Source organism: Punica granatum, chromosome 2, assembly GCF_007655135.1.
Source record: "Punica granatum isolate Tunisia-2019 chromosome 2, ASM765513v2, whole genome shotgun sequence".
NCBI classification, from domain to species: domain Eukaryota; kingdom Viridiplantae; phylum Streptophyta; class Magnoliopsida; order Myrtales; family Lythraceae; genus Punica; species Punica granatum.
Window position 1 is genome coordinate 15,171,802 of NC_045128.1, and position 20,368 is coordinate 15,192,169.

General features: G+C 33.6%; 1 protein-coding gene across 2 annotated transcripts; it reads left to right on the forward strand.

Moving 5' to 3' along the window:
* Positions 1-16,825: 16,825 nt before the first annotated feature.
* On the forward strand, positions 16,826-20,079 carry LOC116195565 (MOB kinase activator-like 1A). 2 transcript variants are annotated; one of them, XM_031524826.1, is made up of 7 exons: positions 16,826-17,166; positions 17,861-17,909; positions 17,994-18,102; positions 18,258-18,351; positions 18,675-18,808; positions 18,918-19,081; positions 19,720-20,079. In XM_031524826.1, the coding sequence occupies exons 1-7, from the start codon at positions 17,141-17,143 to the stop codon at positions 19,789-19,791; spliced, it is 648 nt and encodes a 215-aa protein (XP_031380686.1). In that variant the 5' UTR covers positions 16,826-17,140; the 3' UTR covers positions 19,792-20,079. The 2 variants fall into 2 exon arrangements, with proteins under 2 accessions (XP_031380686.1, XP_031380685.1); XM_031524825.1 differs by lacking the exon at positions 16,826-17,166 and adding an exon at positions 17,173-17,288.
* The last annotated feature ends 289 nt before the right edge of the window (positions 20,080-20,368 follow it).

Here is a 20,368-nt window from a genome sequence, read left to right on the forward strand (position 1 = left end):
AAATAAAAAAATAAAAGGAGTTTGCGGGTGGGAAAACCCCATATACTCGCCCCATGCTTGCATTGGACAAGTTTTATACTATCTATGAATGTAGTGGTTCAAAATTGTTAAGTGTTGATGGTAAAGTCAAATCCCAAATGAGAATTAATCTCATAAATAGGCCGGTGTAACCTTACATTTTATTAAGGCAAACTGAGGACATTTATAACGTGATAAATAAGAATAGATTACCTAAATTGGTGACCGATTCAAATAGATTTTTTTTTATGCGCCTCGGTATTCGGGATTCTTTTTTTTTTGAGAAGTACTTGTAATTGAAATTAACATAATGGATGCGATAAATTCAAAAAAACTTAAAAATAAAAATATATATATTCATTAATATAATAGAGATGCTGAAGAAGTAGGAAAAAAAGACCAATCCTAAGATTAATGAACAATTATAGGTAATCTTTTTTGTGTTAATACATGCAATTTTAGATTATTTTTTATTTTGTTAATTTGATGTTTTTGTGAATAAAGATAAATAGATGAATGGAAACATAGAAAAATTTAAAAAAATATACATAGATAACAAATACATACGAAATACCGGTTTGAAATAGTATAACTTCAAAGTGCCATAAAATTTCAAAATGTGAAATAAATTAACTAATATAATAGAGCCGCTGAAAAAGCCAAAAGAAATTCAAGATAATTAAGAGTACAAGGATTGAAAAATCGTCAAGCCAAATGGGAGAAAAGAAAAAATAACTTTTAAGACAATTATATTAACGCCAAAATTTATGCTAATCTAAATTAATACTATTTTACATTAAAATTATATGCAATTTTTAGTTTTTCTCTATTTTTCATTTTGACACTACGGCGAAATAAGTTTGGCATACGTTTTTTCGACTTTTTCCTATAAAAAAAAAAAATTGGCCCGACGCTTTAGCGCGAAGTTCTTGAAAAGGTTGGGAAATTAAGCATATGGTGACGCTTTAGCTCAATGTTTTTCAAAACATCGCCTAAAAATAAATTTATGTCAATGTTTTCTAAACAGTTGAAAAAAGCTCCTCCGGACCTATTTATCCTAACGCTCTGCAAAGCTTCAGAAAAAACGTCAATCAAAGCCAACTTTGTGATATCTATGTTAAAAAGATGAGTGAAAATATAAATACATAGATAACAATACAGGGTACAAAATATGATTATGAAAAAGGGATAAACAAAGTACATGCTTTAATAAAATAAATAGGAGCATATATATAGTTAGTGTGGGAGAAAAAGAAAACTGAGAAGGGGAAAAGAGAAATCGCACAAAAGCTGAGTACGGATGGAGAGTAAGTCTTCCATTTAGAGGAGTTTCCCAACCATATTTTTTATGTAATAGCAAAAAATATTTAGATTTGTTTTCGATTGATATTAATAAAGAAAAGTCATTTTTTTATCCAAATCTTTGGCTTTCTTTCAATTTTTGTCCTAAACTTTTATTCTTGTTCTATCATTCTCCAGTTTACAAGTTTGTTCCCTACGGTGACCCGTGCATACCGCCCGTCTAATATGAAAATTAGTTGATATAAAATCCGTTTGCTTGCTAGCTTTCAGCATCAATTTCGTCATCACAAAACCCATTTGTTTTCTATTCTCTTTATCTCAATTATATCATGCGATCCTTCATAAAATAATAATAAAATAAAATAATCAAGGCCACGGTTTATTTGTTATGGAGAGACAGAGAAGAGGGAGGGAGAGGAGAAAGGTAGGAGAGTGGGTAGTTTTTTTCTGTAAGTTTACAATTATAATCTTAATCTAATGGTCGTTCTAACGTAAAATACAAAGGTAAAAATGGAAACTGAAAATTAGATGGAGGAATTCTTTCTATGGATAGAAGATAAGAAAAATGATTTTTGATAACAAAAGATAAATATATATAGATGGGGAAAATCAACTTAGCTGAAAAAGGGAGAGGAGTTGGTGCAGGCTAGAGGTGATGGCCACTCAAGAGGAACTTTGGTTTTTCCATTTGAACTTCTTGTTGATCTTTGATCGACAATATGATAAAGCCTTTTCCCAATTTACTTTGCTTCTGAAATTGCATAAAATTGCAGACTTTTAGGAGATCCCTTTCGTGGACTGATTACAGAGAATTCATTTGACTTTTTTCATGACTATGTTGCACTCGAGGTTTCAAATCCTGAAACAAAGATTCATAAATTATTTTCCATCTCTATTATTGAAATGGAGTACATGTATATATTTTGATAGTTGTTAGTTGATTAATCGATATGGGAAACTTGATCAAATAGGACAAAAGCTCGACACCCACTGAGGAATGAGAAATAGAGGAAGAGATGGAAAAGCATGTTGACAATACTCTCTGTGTCGTATTTCGCCATTCTTGTGCTCCTTCCAAATGCCCACTCAGGATAATTATTGAGGGGCAGTGAGCAATCAGGCAAGCCATGTAGCAAAGAAAGGGGGAAGGGAAATAAGAGGACACACCTTTTCGACTGTGGGAAGTTATCATCAAAGGTGTGTAGAGTACTTTCTTTATCCTAATGTCCCTCTAATACCAAAAATCGTTGAGAGATCAACTAATACAATATTACATATGGGATATGATATGACCTCTGAGTTTTACAACTACAAAATATGAGAATCTCTCTTGAGAATTTTTCAAAAAACTACTTTGGGGAAGAATTTCAGATAGGGAGGGGATTCAATTGCTTTTCTTCTTTTTATTTTCATGTCTCTTGAAAAATTGCAAGATATATAAATAAGAGCAAACACCATTCTTCGAATGGTTATGCCCCATTAGGGCACGAACACATCCTTTCATGAAAAAATAATGTTGTATAAAAATAAAATAATAAAAAATTATTTGTATTTAGCCCATCTATGATGATTATATTGAATATTTATATATATGTGGGCGATTAAGGATTATTGTAGATTTTCTCTCGAAAAGCAACTACAACAATTTAATACTCCTTTTGTAATGAACAATTATCTATTAGTCCGTTTCATGTATACTTTTCGAAACCTTTCGTATTTTCAATGTGGTACAAAGGCTCTCTTTCATAAGTCACAGTTGACTCATAATTCTCACAACTCATACCCAAATATATGTGATTAGAAATTATAATAGGACAGAATGAGGTGAACGGGGGTTGTAATTCTCTAAATAAGAGTGAATTGGCACATGAGTGTGAATCAAGGGACACCAAAATATACAGCTGTAAGAGAAAGTGTACGATCAAAAGTCACGAGTCGAAAAAGTGCAAGAAAAAGTCACGAGGGTAGGGAGGTATCTTTGAAATAATAAAAATTAGAGAAACTCCTCGTATCTTTGCGCCAAAAATACCTATTGCTTCTTTATATTAGTATAAATTTATCAAGTTAGAGATTTTAAAATGCCTGGTTTGGATTCCGAGTTAAAAAATTTAACTTTAACTTTAACTCAACACACTACACAATAAAAACACACATTTCTCAAGTAAAAAATTTGAACTTTAACTTTAACTTTAACTCAACACACTACACAACAAAACACACGTTTCCCAAGTCAAATTTATAATCTCATCTCATTTGTCATTTTCCACAATCAAAATCAAAATCAAAATTAAAGTTACTTTAACTCTGAAACCAAACGCACCGTAATATTTTGATTATCTCTATGAAAATAATTAGTATTTCTAAAAATAATTTTGTATGACAATCTTATTTAAATACTCAATTGAACTATTTTGATAGGATTTATAATATTTAGGTTAACTATACTCTCTATTATTTTTATTATTATTGCAAATCCAGATTTAATATAAAATTTATTTTTAGAAAATTGATAGCATTTATTAGGGTCATTTAATTCGAATGTAGTTAGTTTTACTATATAACTAGCCTTTTTTGCCCGCTTGTTGTGCATGCCTGCTAGGGAAAAAATGGAATAAAAATGATAAAATTTAAGTTGACTAAAACATGTGAGAAAAAAGAGATGAGATAAAAATGAAAAACATAATTTTAGTTGAGATTTGTGTATGTGGTTCAATGCAGGATTGTGAAGGGACGCATTACCATGAGCTAGGAGATTTACGAAAAAACGGTTGCATGAAAGGATCGTGTGGGAGTAGCTTGAATTACATCATATAGAGATTGTAGATATAAATTATCCCAATTTTTTATTTTTCTATCTTTTGGCCTGTAAATTTGTCTTAACCGAATTGCAACTATCACATCATGTACCATTTCATCCAAGTGCAAATACACACACATACTAGCGTTGGTGGCCCGTGCATGCACGGACTATATATATTATTATGGTGCACATTATGGTGCTTGTATATTCACCACTGTGCAAAAATTAACATCAAGAACTTCTAATTATGCGCGAAGATGAATATATTTAGGACTTCAGCCATGGGTCAATGATGAAATCAAAAAAGGCGCACTGCCTGCTGACATCGTAAAAGCTTCGAAATGATACTTCCATGAGATAAAATAAAAGAACAACAGTCAATCGAGGGTTTGCGTGCCTACTCTTATCCAATTTATTTTGTCATGTCGAGTTGCTGATAGTGGAAACTTAATATACATTCATAGAGAAATCATCTTACATTACAGTTTAGAATTAAACAGATAGTTTGTGATACTTCAGCTCCAGAACAAGGGATAGGGTGGCTTTGCTAGAAAACCTATTTTTCTGGACATATCTTCTTTTGGGTTTGGATGGCAGCAGCCTGGGGTACCGACTTGATTTGCGTTTCTTCTTATCGAGGCCAACTTCAGAGCTCGCTCAGCTTCGAGCCGTTGAATATTTCAAATCGATTAGCATACTCATTTCAACTCCCAATCTAATTAACTCTAAGAAAATAACACGATTCTGTTTTGGGTGAAATATGAGACCGAAGTCCTAAATATATTCATCTTCGCTCATAACCAAAGAGACAACAAATGTTTTAACAAAATACTAGCAAAATATTATCAAACACATGAAAAATAATGTTAAAAGTAAAAAAAGAATCTCTTCTGTGAAAATAATACACATAAAGACTAGTGACTATGATTTTAATGAATTAATTAATTAAGATGAAAACTAAATTTCACTAACAAAATACAAAAAAGAAAAAAAAAGAGCGGCATCCATTCTTTTCCTTCTACAGAAATTTAATAATCTATTTATTTTTAATTGGAAAAAGCGGAACTTAAGTCCAATAAATTTTAATCTTTTAAAATTTCAATCATATAAGTTTGATTTAGAACTTCAGTCCTATAACATTTGCTTCGTAGAACAATTTTCGTCTTATTCATAATCAACCTACTGTTGACGTGGACTTCACACATTCAAACTTGTCCTGACTGGCCGTTAATTATCTACGCGGCAAATTTCTTAGCTAAAAACTAAAACATTAGAAAATCCAAGAAAGAAAATTCAAATATTAGTCCACTTGAGAAATTTGAATTGGATGAATATTAAAAATTAGAAAATTCAAAAAAGAAATTCAAATAATAATAATAATCATCATCATCATCATAAATAAGGGAAAAGGTCAAATTTGGTCCTCAACCTTTACCTCTTTTTTTTATCTTAGTCCTAAACCTTTTCTTTGGCTGAATTTCGTCCTCAATCTTTTCCGCATGGTATGAATTCAATCCTTCCGTCTAAAATTCCGTCCATTTTTCCTGACTTGTATATTTGTCAAATGAGAGTGCGTCACGTGCGCGACAAATCACTGCTACTCTAAACTGGTTGTTATAGAGCAAATCTGATTCTTTTTTTAATCAGACCGGTAAACCGAACTAAGATATTTTCGGTTCTTTTAGGATTCCAACCATTTGTCGGTGCGTGAGACGATGAAAGAGAAGCGATGGCTGGAATCCTAAAAGAACCGAAAATATCTTATTCCAGTTTACGGATCTAATTAAAAAAAGAATCGGATTTACTCTATAACAACCGGTTTATAATAGCACTGATTTATCGCGCACATGGCACACTCTCATTTGACGAATATACATGTCAGGAAATGGACGGAAGGACTGAACTTATACCGCACGAAAAAGATTGAGGACGAAATCCAGCCTAAGAAAAGATTTAGGACTAAGATAGAAAAAGAGCAAAAGGTTGAGGACCAAATTTGACATTTTCCCTCATAATAATTAATAAAAAACAAGAAGAGAGAGGAAAAACACTATTGGGGCCGAGCTCCCCTCCCGACCACCCCTCCTCTTCGGCGTCTTCATTGGCAAGGAAGGGTCCGGGAGGCGGAGGGGAGCCTAGCCCTATCTAGTACTCTCATCTCCCTCTCTTTTTGTTGAAACAGAGTGTGGGAGAAGGGAAGCCCACATAGGCCTCGGCTACCTCGTCGCAAGGGAGGGTCGACTCGAAGGGGGAGCCCCCTAATCCAGGCTCTCCCTTTGCTCTCTATTTTTAACCTAAAACTGAGAGAGAGCAGAGGGGGAGCTTGATTAGGAGGGCTCCCCTTTTCGGTGACCTCGCATAGCCCCTAGCGAGGTTTTCTGAAAAGAAGGTGTGGTCGGAAGGGGTAGCCCCGCCTCCCTCTCGATCTGACCCATACTCTCCTTTTCTGTTTGTTTTAACTTAAAACATAGAGAAGAAGAGGAAGGAGCCCAGAATAGGGGAGCCCACCAAATTTGGTCACCCTTTCCCCTCTCTCTTTGTCGACAAAGTGAGAAGGGAAGGGTGACGAGTGCAAATCTAAGGAGGTTGCCAAGATGAAGGGGTGGTTGGAAGGGAGGCCCCCCAGTCTGGTCCCTATTGCCATTTGACCATCCAACCCCTCGAAGTTGCTTTTATTTTTTTTCGATTGTATTATTTATTAGTTATTTCTAAATTTAAATTCTTGTTTTAAATTTTAAAATATTTTATTTTCTAACCAATAAAAAATTGCCACTTGTACAATACTAATAGCGTAAAGTCCACATCAGTAGTTCCTTAACGGCCGATTACGGAAAGGACCAAAGGTGTCTGACGCAACAAACATTTTATGATTGAAATTTTCAAAATGAAACTTATAGGACTAGAGTTCAAACTTATAAGACTTCTACTATGCTTCTTCCTTTTTTTAATTTGCGCATAGTGAAACATGGCTAAATAGAAATTCATTAAAAATAGAATAAAAGATATAGTATAATAATTTAAATTAGGGTAAAGTATACTCCTCTCCCTTAAGATTTTGCATAATAACACTCTACCATATTCTTGACCAAAAAAAACCCCACCTCATTGACCTTGTTGATTTACTAAGATAAAATTATTTTGATCCTTAACTTTTCTTTTCTTTTCACTTTCATCCTAAATAGTCATTTCACCCGCGCATTGCGCAGAAGTGTTATTCGCGGCAAAAATTTTATTAATTTATAATACAAAGTATTTAAATATATTTTTTTAGTTTATAATTATAGAATTAACACTTTGATAATCGTCAAAATAATGAAGAACAAATAATGATAAATTCATCATATTGTATTAGCTCTATTAAATACTTTATTTACATAAAAACTATATTATTTACTTAAAAAGCATTAATTTATATATTTTATAAATAATATTAGTAAAATCACATGAATAAAATTATATTAATTAAAGTAACTAATTAATTAATACATTTTAGATTTTTAAAAACTCTTAATTTTAATATCGAAATTGTAGAAGATATTTGCATTTATATCCTTTATATAATAATAAATTACTCATAGAACATAAAGGCATGTTTACTTTTAGAAAACTGATTCTCACTTTTAAGACAATTGATTTTCATAGAACATAAATGCCTGTTTACTTTTAGAAAATCTTCTAATATGAAATAATTGGAGTAATCACCATAAAAAGATGATATAAAATAAATTTATAAATATAAAATTCAATAGAAAAGGAAAGCTGTTAATTAGGATATAAAAAAAGGAAATAATGAACAAATGAAAATGGAGAACTAAAAAAAGAGCTTTTTATTTACATACAATTTAGAATAATGGAGAAGAAAATTTTATTTGGAAAATTATTTCAATTTAATATAAGTAGACGCATTATTTACAGTTTTCTCTTTTTAGAAAATTTAAGAATTCTACAAAAGTAAACATGCCCTAAATGTTTCATCTTTAAGTAAATTTAATAAAAAGATAAACCAAATTTATTTCATTCATTTAATGATCCTTTAAATAAATAATTTCGTTTAACATCAATTTAATTTCCAAGTATATTTAATATTAACATTCAAATTGTAATAGTTTTTTAATATTTCAAACCTCCTTACAATTTCAATTATATAAGTGATTACTTCTGTGAAAAAATTTACAAAAATATTTCCCTACTCTTTTTAAATGAAAAACTCTATTACAATTTCAAGAATATAATTAAACATTTGTAGAATTGAAAATTGAAAAAAAAATTAATTAATTGAATTCTGAAAGATATATTTATTACTTAATTGTACGAACTCTTAGATCAATTAACTTGTATGTTTTTTTATATATATTTCTTATATTTTTTAAGTGTATTTAATATTGGTATAGAAATTTTTTGAAAATTCATAGATATTCTAGTAAATATAATTTTATTTTTTAAATCAAGAATTGAAAATGGAAATAATTTTTGTAAATTGAATTTTTATAAATATATTATCCCTATAAATCAATCGATTTGCTTGTGCACTAATTATTAATGTATTAAATAGAAGAAAATTTAAAATGATCCTACATCACATTGACGTGGAGAAAAAGAACTAATAAGAATTATTTAATAAAAATAATTATGACAATTATCCGAGTGATTAGTATCAATTCTTCTATTTCATGCATTTTAATTGGTGTTTTCTCACGCCTTATTAATTCTAGAATGACACTTGGAACAGTCTCATTAAACTTGTTTTTTTGTTGCTATTATATATTATATATAGATCCTTTGTTCTCTCATCTTCAGCATTACACATTTGTTCACTTGCGTATTACTATTTGGATTTTTGATAAACTTATTAATGTGTAATATTTTTAAGAATAAAAAACATTTAAAAAAAAAAGAGAGAACAACTCGTCAACAATCATTGAAGCCCTTAAAAGTCTAGAGTGAGGGCATGTGACGGCAAGACATCTACTCTTCAAGATCGATTTCCGAAACCATAGTTTTTAAAATCAGACCAAACCAGCTGCTCGACCCAATTTAACCGGGAACTGGACAGCCACCCGGTCTGGTTCTCCATTTAACTCCATTTCCAAGTTGAACCCGGCCAAACCTATGAGAATTGGCCGATTTGCTAAAAACCCATTGAACCCAATTGAACCGTCCTAAAAGGCAGTTCCTGATTTTTAAAGAAAAACGTGAACTGAGAGAGGGGAAGAGAGAGAAAGAGAGAGCGAGGGGGCAGCAGTAGCCCCAACGCCGGTTGTCTTCACTCGAGACGCGGTCCCCGGTGAGGGCTTAGGCGGCTTGCAACTTCGTATGGCTAGTGATGGTGGAGATCGGGTGACCATCACTCAGATTTTCTCATTTTCCTTTGTTCGAGATTGAAATTGAGGATGCAGTCAATGGGGAAATACAAGAGCTTGAGTTGGAGTATGCAATGGTTGAAGAAGTAAGAGCAGAGGTGGACTTAGTAAAAGAGGAATTCGTGAAATGAAATGGGAAGCTTGCCTTGAGCTTTCTGCTTAGATTGGGGAAAGAAATTGAGAAAATGAGAAAGAAAAGGGACGATGGCTTGTTGGGAAAGTGGAAAAAGAAAGAGAAATGACAGGCCACTTTATTCATTTTCCTTCTTTTTTAAATTCAAGTTTTTCTTTTTTCTTTTTGTTTTTGGTCAAAATGTTTCTGTTCAGTTTCCCAGCTCTAAACATATGCTTTAATTTTATAAATATATATACATACATGTATAAATATACATAACATAGTATGCAGATTATTTAAATGTCCCATTTTCATATTCCATTAGAAGATAAATGCATTTTTTTGGGTGGACGAGGATATATATATATATATATATATATACAAATTGTATTTAATTCTTTTTTCCAAAAGCCCGATTGAGCCCATTTAATCATAGTTGAAGCCATAAACTCGTGAACCCAAGTCTTGGCTTATTCGACGTCCGGTCTAGCTTTAGAAACTATTTCCGGAACCGCTATATTTGACATTGAGAGATCAAGCCCATCGTTGATAACTCATGCGTAGTAAATGCCGCCAATAGTCTCACGAAGTTATGGACAACCATTTTCACAGTTTATGACCTCAGGTGGTGAAGTGACTGCCGACAAAGCCTTCATACCCAATACTAAGATTTTAGAGATCCTAATTTAAGATATCAATGTTACAAGTGGAGTCACGCTGATTGCAAATACCGTAATGGTAAGCGAAGACCGTAATTGTCACTGATGATCTTGATCAGAGTAGTTAAAGCATTATTTATCTTTTTTTAGGCTAATGGATAAAATCATGAATTTCGCACATTTTTCATTTTTAGCAAAAACTTTATTTTTAACAAAAAAAAATCATGGAATTCGATTCTCTTTCCACATCTGTCATCAGTGCCATTTTCCGTTCATTTTATTCATATCACGACAAACGGTGCTTAGCAACTTCAACAAAAATAATATAAAAATCATAAAGTAAAGAAATTTAAAGAAAAAAGAAAAAGAAATTGAAGTTGTTGATCGGAGAAGTACCGATTTGCACATCTACTTCCATATCTTCTCTGATTCTGAATTTTACTTATAGGGGCGGAGTTGGTGTTCCCCTGTTTGTTTGCGGCAGCTACAAAGGAAAACACTCCAGTCACAAGTTGATGCAAATTACAGCAAAAATCTGAAAACTTTTGCGGCCCTAAAAATATTGGAAAAATTACACATATAACACGATATTTTGACATTTTTTACTGCTTAGGAATGGAATAGAGACGAATTTTACATCGTAGGTACTTTTAGCGTTGTAAATTAATTAAGACGAATAATTTTGTCTTTATGTGTTGAGGTGGAATTTTTCCATCTCTATTTGGTCTCATTGAAACGGAATTGGAAACAAACTTTCCGTTTATAGTAGATGGAATTAAACCCTTGCTGTTCCGTCCCTATTTAAGGTGGAATATGGACGTAATTTTCTATCTCTATGACATTGATATTTTTGTCTACATGTTTGTCTCAAGAGGGCTATAAAGACGGAATTTTTTGTCTCTAAAATATAGACTGAAATCCCTCAAAATTCAGAATTTTTATTATTTTTAAAATTTTAAAAAATATAAATAATTCGGGCAGCTTCTAGGAGGCCATGGCCAGCAAAAATTTGATCTTGCCCCTTGGGGAAGGCACACGCGCACCTTACTATTGTGATATGCTCTAACTTCTACCTTCTTTGTACAATTAAATATATTCATAATACAAATTGAAGTATTTTATTTTTAGATTAACATCCAAATTTCTTTCTCTATCAACAACAAATTTTTTTTTTCCATAATAATATCTGACGGGGTCCAATTTATTGTACATATGCAGTAAGTCACTAATTAGGGATAGAATTAGGACAGACTATTCCTTCACTATGTTTTGAGATTGAAAATTCAGTCTCAAATCTGTCTCTGCAAAGTAGAATTGGAAGTTCCGCCTCTAATCGGACTTTAATAAGTTGAGACAGATGCTTGTGTTTGTCAAGCCACGTCTAAGCCATAGAAACGGATATTTTCATCTCTAATTTGTTTCCTAATATTGAGATAAAATATTCCATCTCTACTCCGTCTCTGAACCATTGAGGCAGAAATTTTCTTCTATAATCCGTCTCTAATGGGTATAGACACAATCGGGATGGAATTTTCCGTCTCTACGATAAGGATGGAACTTTCCATATCAATTCCGTCTTTATGATAAGGATATAAGTTTCCGTCTCAATTCCATTGCTGTGATAGGGACGAAAATATATGTATGAATCCATCCAATTTTTTTAGACGCACGGTACCGTCTTAAATTTTCGTTTCTGTTTATACAGATGAATATTTCAACTTGAATGTTCACCTCTCTGTATATGGACGCCTTTTATTTTATACAAAACGTTTGTCCCAACATTGAGACATAAATTTTCGTCCAAAATTTTCGTCTATAAAAGTTTGAGACATAAATTCAGTCTTAAAATCTATCTAAACTACTTATGTCTCTTTACCGTTCATAAAACCGTCTGTAATTGTAGAAGGATTTATTTCCTTCCCTATTACCCGTTCTTATGAGCAAAATTCTTGTAGTGAGTAGGGACTGCAATCAGAGCCCCCTCAGCCGAAATCGAAGAAACCTCAAATTTGGGGTTCTTTCGATTCTAGCTGCGGGGGTCCCAATTGCAACCTCCCCCCCAACAAAAAAATCAGGGTCGCCGACTGCATAAGAGCAACCCCGATTGTGGCCCCCACCCCCACAATTGGAGTCGCAGCGATCCCGATTACGGGACGGTAGCTACAATCAGGGCATCCGCAGGCGCCTTCCTCGCCTCCTGCGTGCTTCTTCTGCTTCTCATTTTTCTCCTTTTTCTCTTTTTCTTTTTTATATAAAAATTGGGGCCCATAATTGCCTCATGTGTAATGAGAACCCAAAAAATTGAGTCACGTTAGCTTAGTGTTTATCGCTTAATGGAAAATTAACGTTGTGCCGTGTGGTGAAAATTTTTCAAAATATCATGCTATGAGGTGAAATTGTCACGATATGCGCTGTGCGATGAAAATGTCAAAATATCGTGTTGTATGGTATAATTTTTCCCAAAAATATTTCACTAGTTGAAATGTACAGTCGAAAAATATTTCACAAGTGTTCCCAAATATATGCCACGTCATCTTAGTGTTTATCGCTTAATGGAAAGTTAACGTTGTGCTGTGTGGTGAAAAAATTTCAAAATATCGTGTTATGTGGTAAAATTATCACGATATGTGCTATGCGATAAAAAAGTCAAAATATCGTGTTATGTGATATAATTTTCTCAAAAATATTTCACCAGCCGAAATGTACAAGTGATGCGAAAAAATGGGAACATGGCGAGGGAGTCCTTGATATGTCAGCTGATTTTCTAGCCAACCCGAAATCACATAGCTGCCAAAGCAGAGAAATTAACTCATGGACAGATCTAAAAGGAAAATAGTTTGGGTAAAACTAAATAATCATGGACACAATTTATGCATGTCAACAAATTTAATGATGATTTAAAGAGTAAGATTAAATGTTGGACTAACTGTGTTACCTTGAAGCAATATCAAAAAACAATAAATAAATAAGCTAAAGATCAATGAGTAAAAGAATTTTTTCCACTAAGTAAATATGGCCAATGAGTGAAATATTAATTTTAGTATTAAGAATGGGGTAGAGTATCTATTTTGATCAAGATTGGGATGAAGCATCATTAGACAAAACCTCAAAAGATGAGATTGTATTTTACCCTTTAAATTATTAACGATAGAGTAAAAATAAAAAAATAAAAAAGTTTTCAACATGCCAACTCGCCATTCCAAATGCAACTTTGTAGTACTCAAATATAGATATATCGTAGGGAGGATCACTAGACCCCAATAGAAATAAGAAAAAAGTGGGAAAATCAAAGTAGGATCACTTAGGGGCCGTTTGATTCAGAATTAAAGTTATTTTGATTTTGATTTTAATTTTGATGGTGAAAAAAGATAAATAATATGTGATTATAAATTTGACTTGGGAAACGTGTATTTTTGTTGTGTAGTGTGTTGAGTTAAAGTTAAAGTTAAAATTTTTGAATTGGGAAATGTGTATTTTTGTTGTGTAGTGTATTGAGTTAAAGTTAAAATTAAAATTAAAATTAATGAACTCTGAATCTAAACGACTCCTTAATTTTTCTCAGTTAAAAGGACTGCATAATCCTCGTCATCGTAGGTCGCTACTTAGCCGAAGTGTTACCTTTAATCCGGATCCATTAGTGTTGTTTTTTTTTTTTTGGGTGAATTGGGGCGCCGAAGCGCACCGGATCCATGTGATTTTATCCTTGGAAAAATTAGGGGGATTTTTCCTCTTAAAAGCTTTCCTTTGACCCTTGTCCTTGTCCGATCCGGGCGTTGGGAACCGTATCACAAATAAAATGTGAGGGAATGGCAATAGCATGTATAACATAAAAGTAATAGTAATAAAATATTATGAGAAAAGAGGGAATTGTTTATTTATAGTGATTAATTAATACATACAGCTACAGAAGTCAGAATGCGTGCAATATATGGGCCCACACTCTAGACTCTCCTATCTTTCATTATCATCAATCCACAGGTGCCAACTGTGCATTTCCTTAAGGGAGAAGAAGAAGAATACGTCTCCATCTCTTTTTCCCAGAGTTTTTGCTGATTAGTAGACTTCCTCAAAAATTATTTTTCAAAATAGATTTATATCAATTTCTTTATTATTTTTTTAGTCCCTATAATTTATTGATTCGTTTCTTTTAAATTCATTTACAAAAAGCCTAATTTAATTATTATCGTGAATGAATTATTTACAGATTTACTTTCAAAATACCTTAAAATAAAAGGCTTATGGATGAAATTAAAAAATACATGTTAGAATTTTATTAAAGATTTATTAAATTAAAAGTATAGGAAACTAGGTAGTCAAAATGTCTTTATGTAGAGTAAAATGAATTACTAGAATATATTTTTTCTGAATTTACGGGAATATATATTGACAATTGCAAAGTAGTTGATAGGAAGTCTAATTATAGTAAACCTAAGAGATGCTCCAGAATTAAAATTTCTTCCCTTAAAAAGAGTCATAACAATATATAAAATTATCATAATTGAGATGTACAATCTTCACATAATCGTTATACATAGTGAAAAATACACCAAATTTACAATAAATATGTTCTAAGTCATGCATGTACTAACTAAAACTATTCTCTATTGCTTTATTCCTATAGTTTTGAAATTATTTTTAAAATATTGAGTTCTCTAAGTGAAAATCTTAATGGCATTTTAAAGAATTTATAATTAGAATTTTTCCAATATTCCTATTAATCATATATATTTTATAGCTCACATACTCCGCTTAACATAACTCTTAAAAGTTTTAAGAGAAATCTTTAGCAATTTCTTATAAAATTTAAATTGATGAGAGAAATCTATTAAAAAAATTATTTGTAAAATAATTACCAAAAAAAAATTTATTTGAGAAAGAGTCATAATAATAAAATAGGTTTTTTAAAATGGATTTAGATTAAACAAATCAAAAGTTGTAGGACTAGAAGAATAATTAAAAGAATAATATAAATCCATTATGAAAAATAATTTTTAAAAAAATCTATTGCGAAAAATAATTAAGTCTTGTTTGGGTAAAAACTCCCCTTTCCAATGCCAACAACACTTTCTTTTGTCTTATCCCCAAATCCCCAATGATTAAAATCCAAAGACAAAGAAATATACAGCTCATCATTTCTCATCTATATGAACTTATATGATATATATATATATATATATTTTTTTTTTTTTTATGTTGACCTCTGTTTCTAGAAATTTCCTAATTCTATATTCCCTCTGTCAGACCCTCTGGCTCACTGTTGACTCTTGCCTGGCTAGCCAGCCTTCCTCCTCTCTCCCCACTTGGTCATTGCCACTTGGCATGGGACTCCACTCTGGGCATCATGAATCAGTTTCACATAAGCATGAACATAATGAATAGGAGTTGCGATGTCACAATCAAAAATCAAGCCAGGCCGGTTGAGGGGTTCGATGTTTCTTTTTTTATTTTATTGGAATAATGAGAATCGAGGAAATTCACGATTTGAAGAGTGTGTTGCTTATTTGGCCGATTTCACTTGAATCTAAATTAATCGAGACTTGTCGAATTTTTAAATACCATATAATTCGCTATGAAAGATATCACAGCGAAATCTTAGAATATATTAGGCGAGTTAAGTTTCTAGACACCCGATATTACACATTGAAAAGTGTTTATAGCAAAAAATGAGAAGATATTTGAAGTTTACTACCGTGCCACGGATGCTGCAATCGGTTTCACCAGTATCATCCTAAGGAATGCCCACTCGTCCCTTGGGAAACAATGCACGCCCAAGAAATTGTTGAATCATCCCGGCCGGGGTAAAAGAGAGATTCAGGAGAAAAAAGAACATACAGTGCAATTATAGGACGGTGCAATTGGTGAATTGATCTATTTTATGCAACAGAATTTGAATGAATTATAGGTATTTCTGGATGTTGAAAAAGCATTAATACTAAAATTGCACATGACATCAAGATCTCGGTATACAATGGGTCAGATCAGTGCTAACAATATTGATCTTCGCAATTTTCACCCAGAACGCATAATTTCTGCATCTGCTAATAGTGTCCCGGCGAACTATTTTTGCGTAATGTGCAATACTATAGCACAAAGCGAACCTAATGGTGACATGAGGACATCAGAACCCAACTGGATATTTTGCTGGCTACTGCAAGCTGGGGAGAGTTAATGGATCAGGCCGGAATAAATGCATGAGGGGTATAAGAGATCCTAAATGTTCTAGCTAGCACGTGATTGTCGAGGACGCCGGGACGTAATGTGCGGGTTTCGATAGCGATAACTGGATAAGAGTGGCACTTACCTATTTCCAATTGTAGGCCCTATTTAATATTCCATATGTGTACACATATGTTTGATATGGTGTGAACTTATATATGATGTACAGGATGAAGCCAGTTCAGCAGGTAGGAGGGATATATAATATATATATATATGTGTGTGTGTGTGTGTGTAAAATATGCATGTGCATGTTCATTCATTTATATATGGGAAAAAGGACTAACACCCGGGAAAAAATAAGTAAATAAATAAATAAAAGGAGAAAAAGGATTGAAAAATAGCTGGGGGTGGTGCTGGCTTGGCTGTGGCCAAGAGGGAAAACAGAGAGAGGATTTCTCTCTCTCTCACTCTGACCACTCTCAATCTCATGCCATGACAGCCTGTCATATGAAAATTCATGAATCAATCCTTCCTCCCTCTGTCTGGTCTTTTTGGGGTATATATTCCAATTTGGTTTCATTTCCCAAAAAAAAAAAAAGTTTTTTTATTTCCTTTTTGTTGGGTCTTCTCTGTTCTTTCTTCTTCTTCTTCTTCCTCCTCTCCTTCGATATCGTGCGCTCTGAGATTCCTTCCCTCATTCCCTCCCGACTGATCTTCCTATACCATCATGAGTCTGTTCGGTCTTGGAAGCAGGTACCCTTTTTGCCCCCCCCATTTGTTTCTCGTATGATCATTGTTTCAGTCGTATGTTCTGACGAATTCTTCGGCTCTGTTCCAATTCCCCTGTTTATTTCTCCTGGGTTATCTCTGTTTCGGTATGCAATCATGATTCTTGATTATACGTCGACGTTCGTTAGAGCTCTGGATTGATTTACCTTTTCTATGTTATGGCTTTTGGTTTTGCGTGTCTATGTTCGGAACCATAATGACTAGCTAGCTACCAGGGCTTTATTAATACACGAGGGGGTAGATTCCTGTCTTTTGATATGTTTGGACAACTTTGATCAGTAACAGTTGATTCCCATAGAGCTTTAGTGGCGCTAGAATCATTGGACGGAGCTCTTTCTATCAGCTGGATGCGCGATTTTAAATTATGCAGGTGACTTGCGTGTAAAGTTACGATAGGTGCTCTTGGGCGCGATGTGAAATTCATATTGATAAGGTCAAGTCGAGCATCCCAATGAAATAATTCAATGCCTTATTGTCACATATGTATGGTCTTGATAAAGTGTTGTACGAACAGTTTGGCCACAAATTCGTCGCAAGCTTGTTGATTTATTAAGTGATCAGACGAATAAATCTTGCCTCGTGTGATCATTATCGATGTCTCCACAGTGCAAACCTTTATTTCTGTCTCTTACATTCCAAACAATTGAAACTTCTACAGAAACCAGAAGACATTTCGGCCTAAAAAGAGTGCTCCCTCCGGAAGTAAGGTCGGTGTTGTCATCTAAGGCTCTCAATATGTCCCCAGGGGAACTTCGCATCTTATTTTTATTTATTGGCGTTTAAAATTGCAGGGCGCTCAACTTCAAAAACACATTGATGCCACACTGGGCAGCGGAAACCTCAGAGAAGCCGTACGACTCCCTCCGGGAGAAGATATTAATGAGTGGTTGGCCGTAAACAGTAAGAGATTTTACACTTCCCCATAACTCTATTAACTTCAAATCCCCGATGAAGCGCCTCTCTCGAACAGAACTAATACACAAAAAGCATGAGATGTGGAATATGATGTTCATGTTTAGAGGTATTTCTTACTTGTTCATGTTCTTTTGTCACAGCCGTGGATTTCTTCAATCAAGTCAACATCTTGTATGGAACTCTGACGGAATTTTGCACCCCAACTAATTGTCCTACGATGTCCGCTGGAGCAAAGTAAGAAATTTTCCTCCTCCTGTTGTCGACCCCCATTTTGGCTTTGATTCATCGAGCTCAGACATGTTTGAGCAAAGAAACAAATGGGTCCTAAACGTTCGTACAGCCATAAATACCCACAGCAGAATCATGATTTACTTCAATTGGATACAACCTTTGACTTAAAAATGTTTCAGTTTTCTATTTTGCATTTCTCGGAGAACTATGAAGTTAAGGGGGAAAAGGAGCACAGCTGTTGCATCCTCCTATTATCTTTGATGACCCAAACACGTGCTTTATCGCAGGTAGAATTCATAAACTGACTCCTGAATTGATCGATGCAGATACGAGTACAGATGGGCTGATGGAGTTACAATTAAGAAACCAATAGAGGTGTCTGCCCCAAAATATGTCGAATACTTGATGGACTGGATCGAAGCACAACTAGATGATGAGTCAGTTTTCCCTCAAAAATTAGGTGAAAAGAAAATAAATCATTATCATTCCTCAAAGTGGTATTTATCATTGTTGATCTTTTCTAATGAGAAATATTCAAGTACTCATCAAATGTTGCATGATAATTCCAGGAGCACCATTCCCAAGCAATTTCAAGGATGTTGTGAAGACGATCTTTAAGCGGTTGTTCCGAGTGTATGCTCACATATATCACTCTCATTTCCAGAAGATTGTGAGTCTCAAAGAGGAAGCTCATCTAAACACTTGCTTCAAGCATTTCGTTCTCTTCACTTGGGTAAGAAAATCTTCTTGTCATACTTTTGAGTTTCAAGTGTTGAGCGATCTTCATCGGGGAGAAGAATATCATCTACTTTTGACGTTGCTCTCATTTTTCTAAGTAAAAACCAGAATTTCCATCAGAAGTCGAACATAATAAGCTGCAAATATTGTTCCGTTTTTCTTTTCTTGAAGAAACGGTGAAACACAATGACAAGAAAGTTATGCTAGATTTAAACTAGAGTTTCACTATCCAACATGTCATGTAAAGTGATATTTAAGGCATTTTGATCCTAATTTTCCCAGCTTTCAAGAAGACCCAAAAAAAGGAAAATCAGGAAATCTTTTCCAGTGAGCAGAAAATGCCTTCCTCCCGCCAAAGACTTTACAGACGAGTTTTAAAGACGTTTTATATACTGATTTTGGAAACCAGTTTTTTAATGATCAACTTCTTAGACAGCAAAAAATGCCGAAACTTCACATTTTGTTATGGAATAGGAATAGGAGGTAGCTTTGTTGCTTCCCTTTCCGGGCTCTTAGAATGTACTTTCACAGTTTATTATCTTTCTTCTATCCCATTTATCTGTGTCTTTTATGTGAGCTCCTGGAAGATTTCCAAAGCAAAAACTTACACGCCATGATTCTATTTTTATGCAGGAATTCCGTTTGATCAACAAGGAGGAGCTAGCACCTCTTTATGATCTCGTCGAATCTATTTTGCAGTTGTAGTTCTGGGGAATTCCCGGTTTCCCATAGTTTTGTGTTTCGCTTTTCTGCCTTTTGTTTCCTGATCTGAACATAATAGATTGCCATTTTTGTGAACTTCAGTTTGCCCGTTCTGCTTTCTTCTCCTCTCATTTCTTGCTTTTTTTTTTTTCTTTTTTCTGGGGTTGATCTTCGTGGGCATAAAAATTATTTCTCTGGGTGCAATTTAGTTTCGCTCTTCTGATTAACTCAAGTGTAAATCCACAGAATTATATCATTCATTATTGTAGTTCTTCCTGCACTTCATTTACAGATTCTAGGTGTACAATCGAATCGAACCGAATCACTTCGTCTTTCTTTGCTATTAAATAGGCAGCAACTTGGCTTGCTTATCAGCACTCCCAAAGGCTGATTTATGTTGACATGCAAAATTCAACCATCCTGCGTAATACTTTCCACTTCCCATAATTCGCTTTCATTTCTTCGTATCTAATGTGACATTAAAGTCAGATTTTTGCATATCAGTGTATTAGATGGTGGGTCCTGCTAACCACCAAGATCAACCTTCGAAGTTGTCTGGACATATCGGGTATAGAAGCTT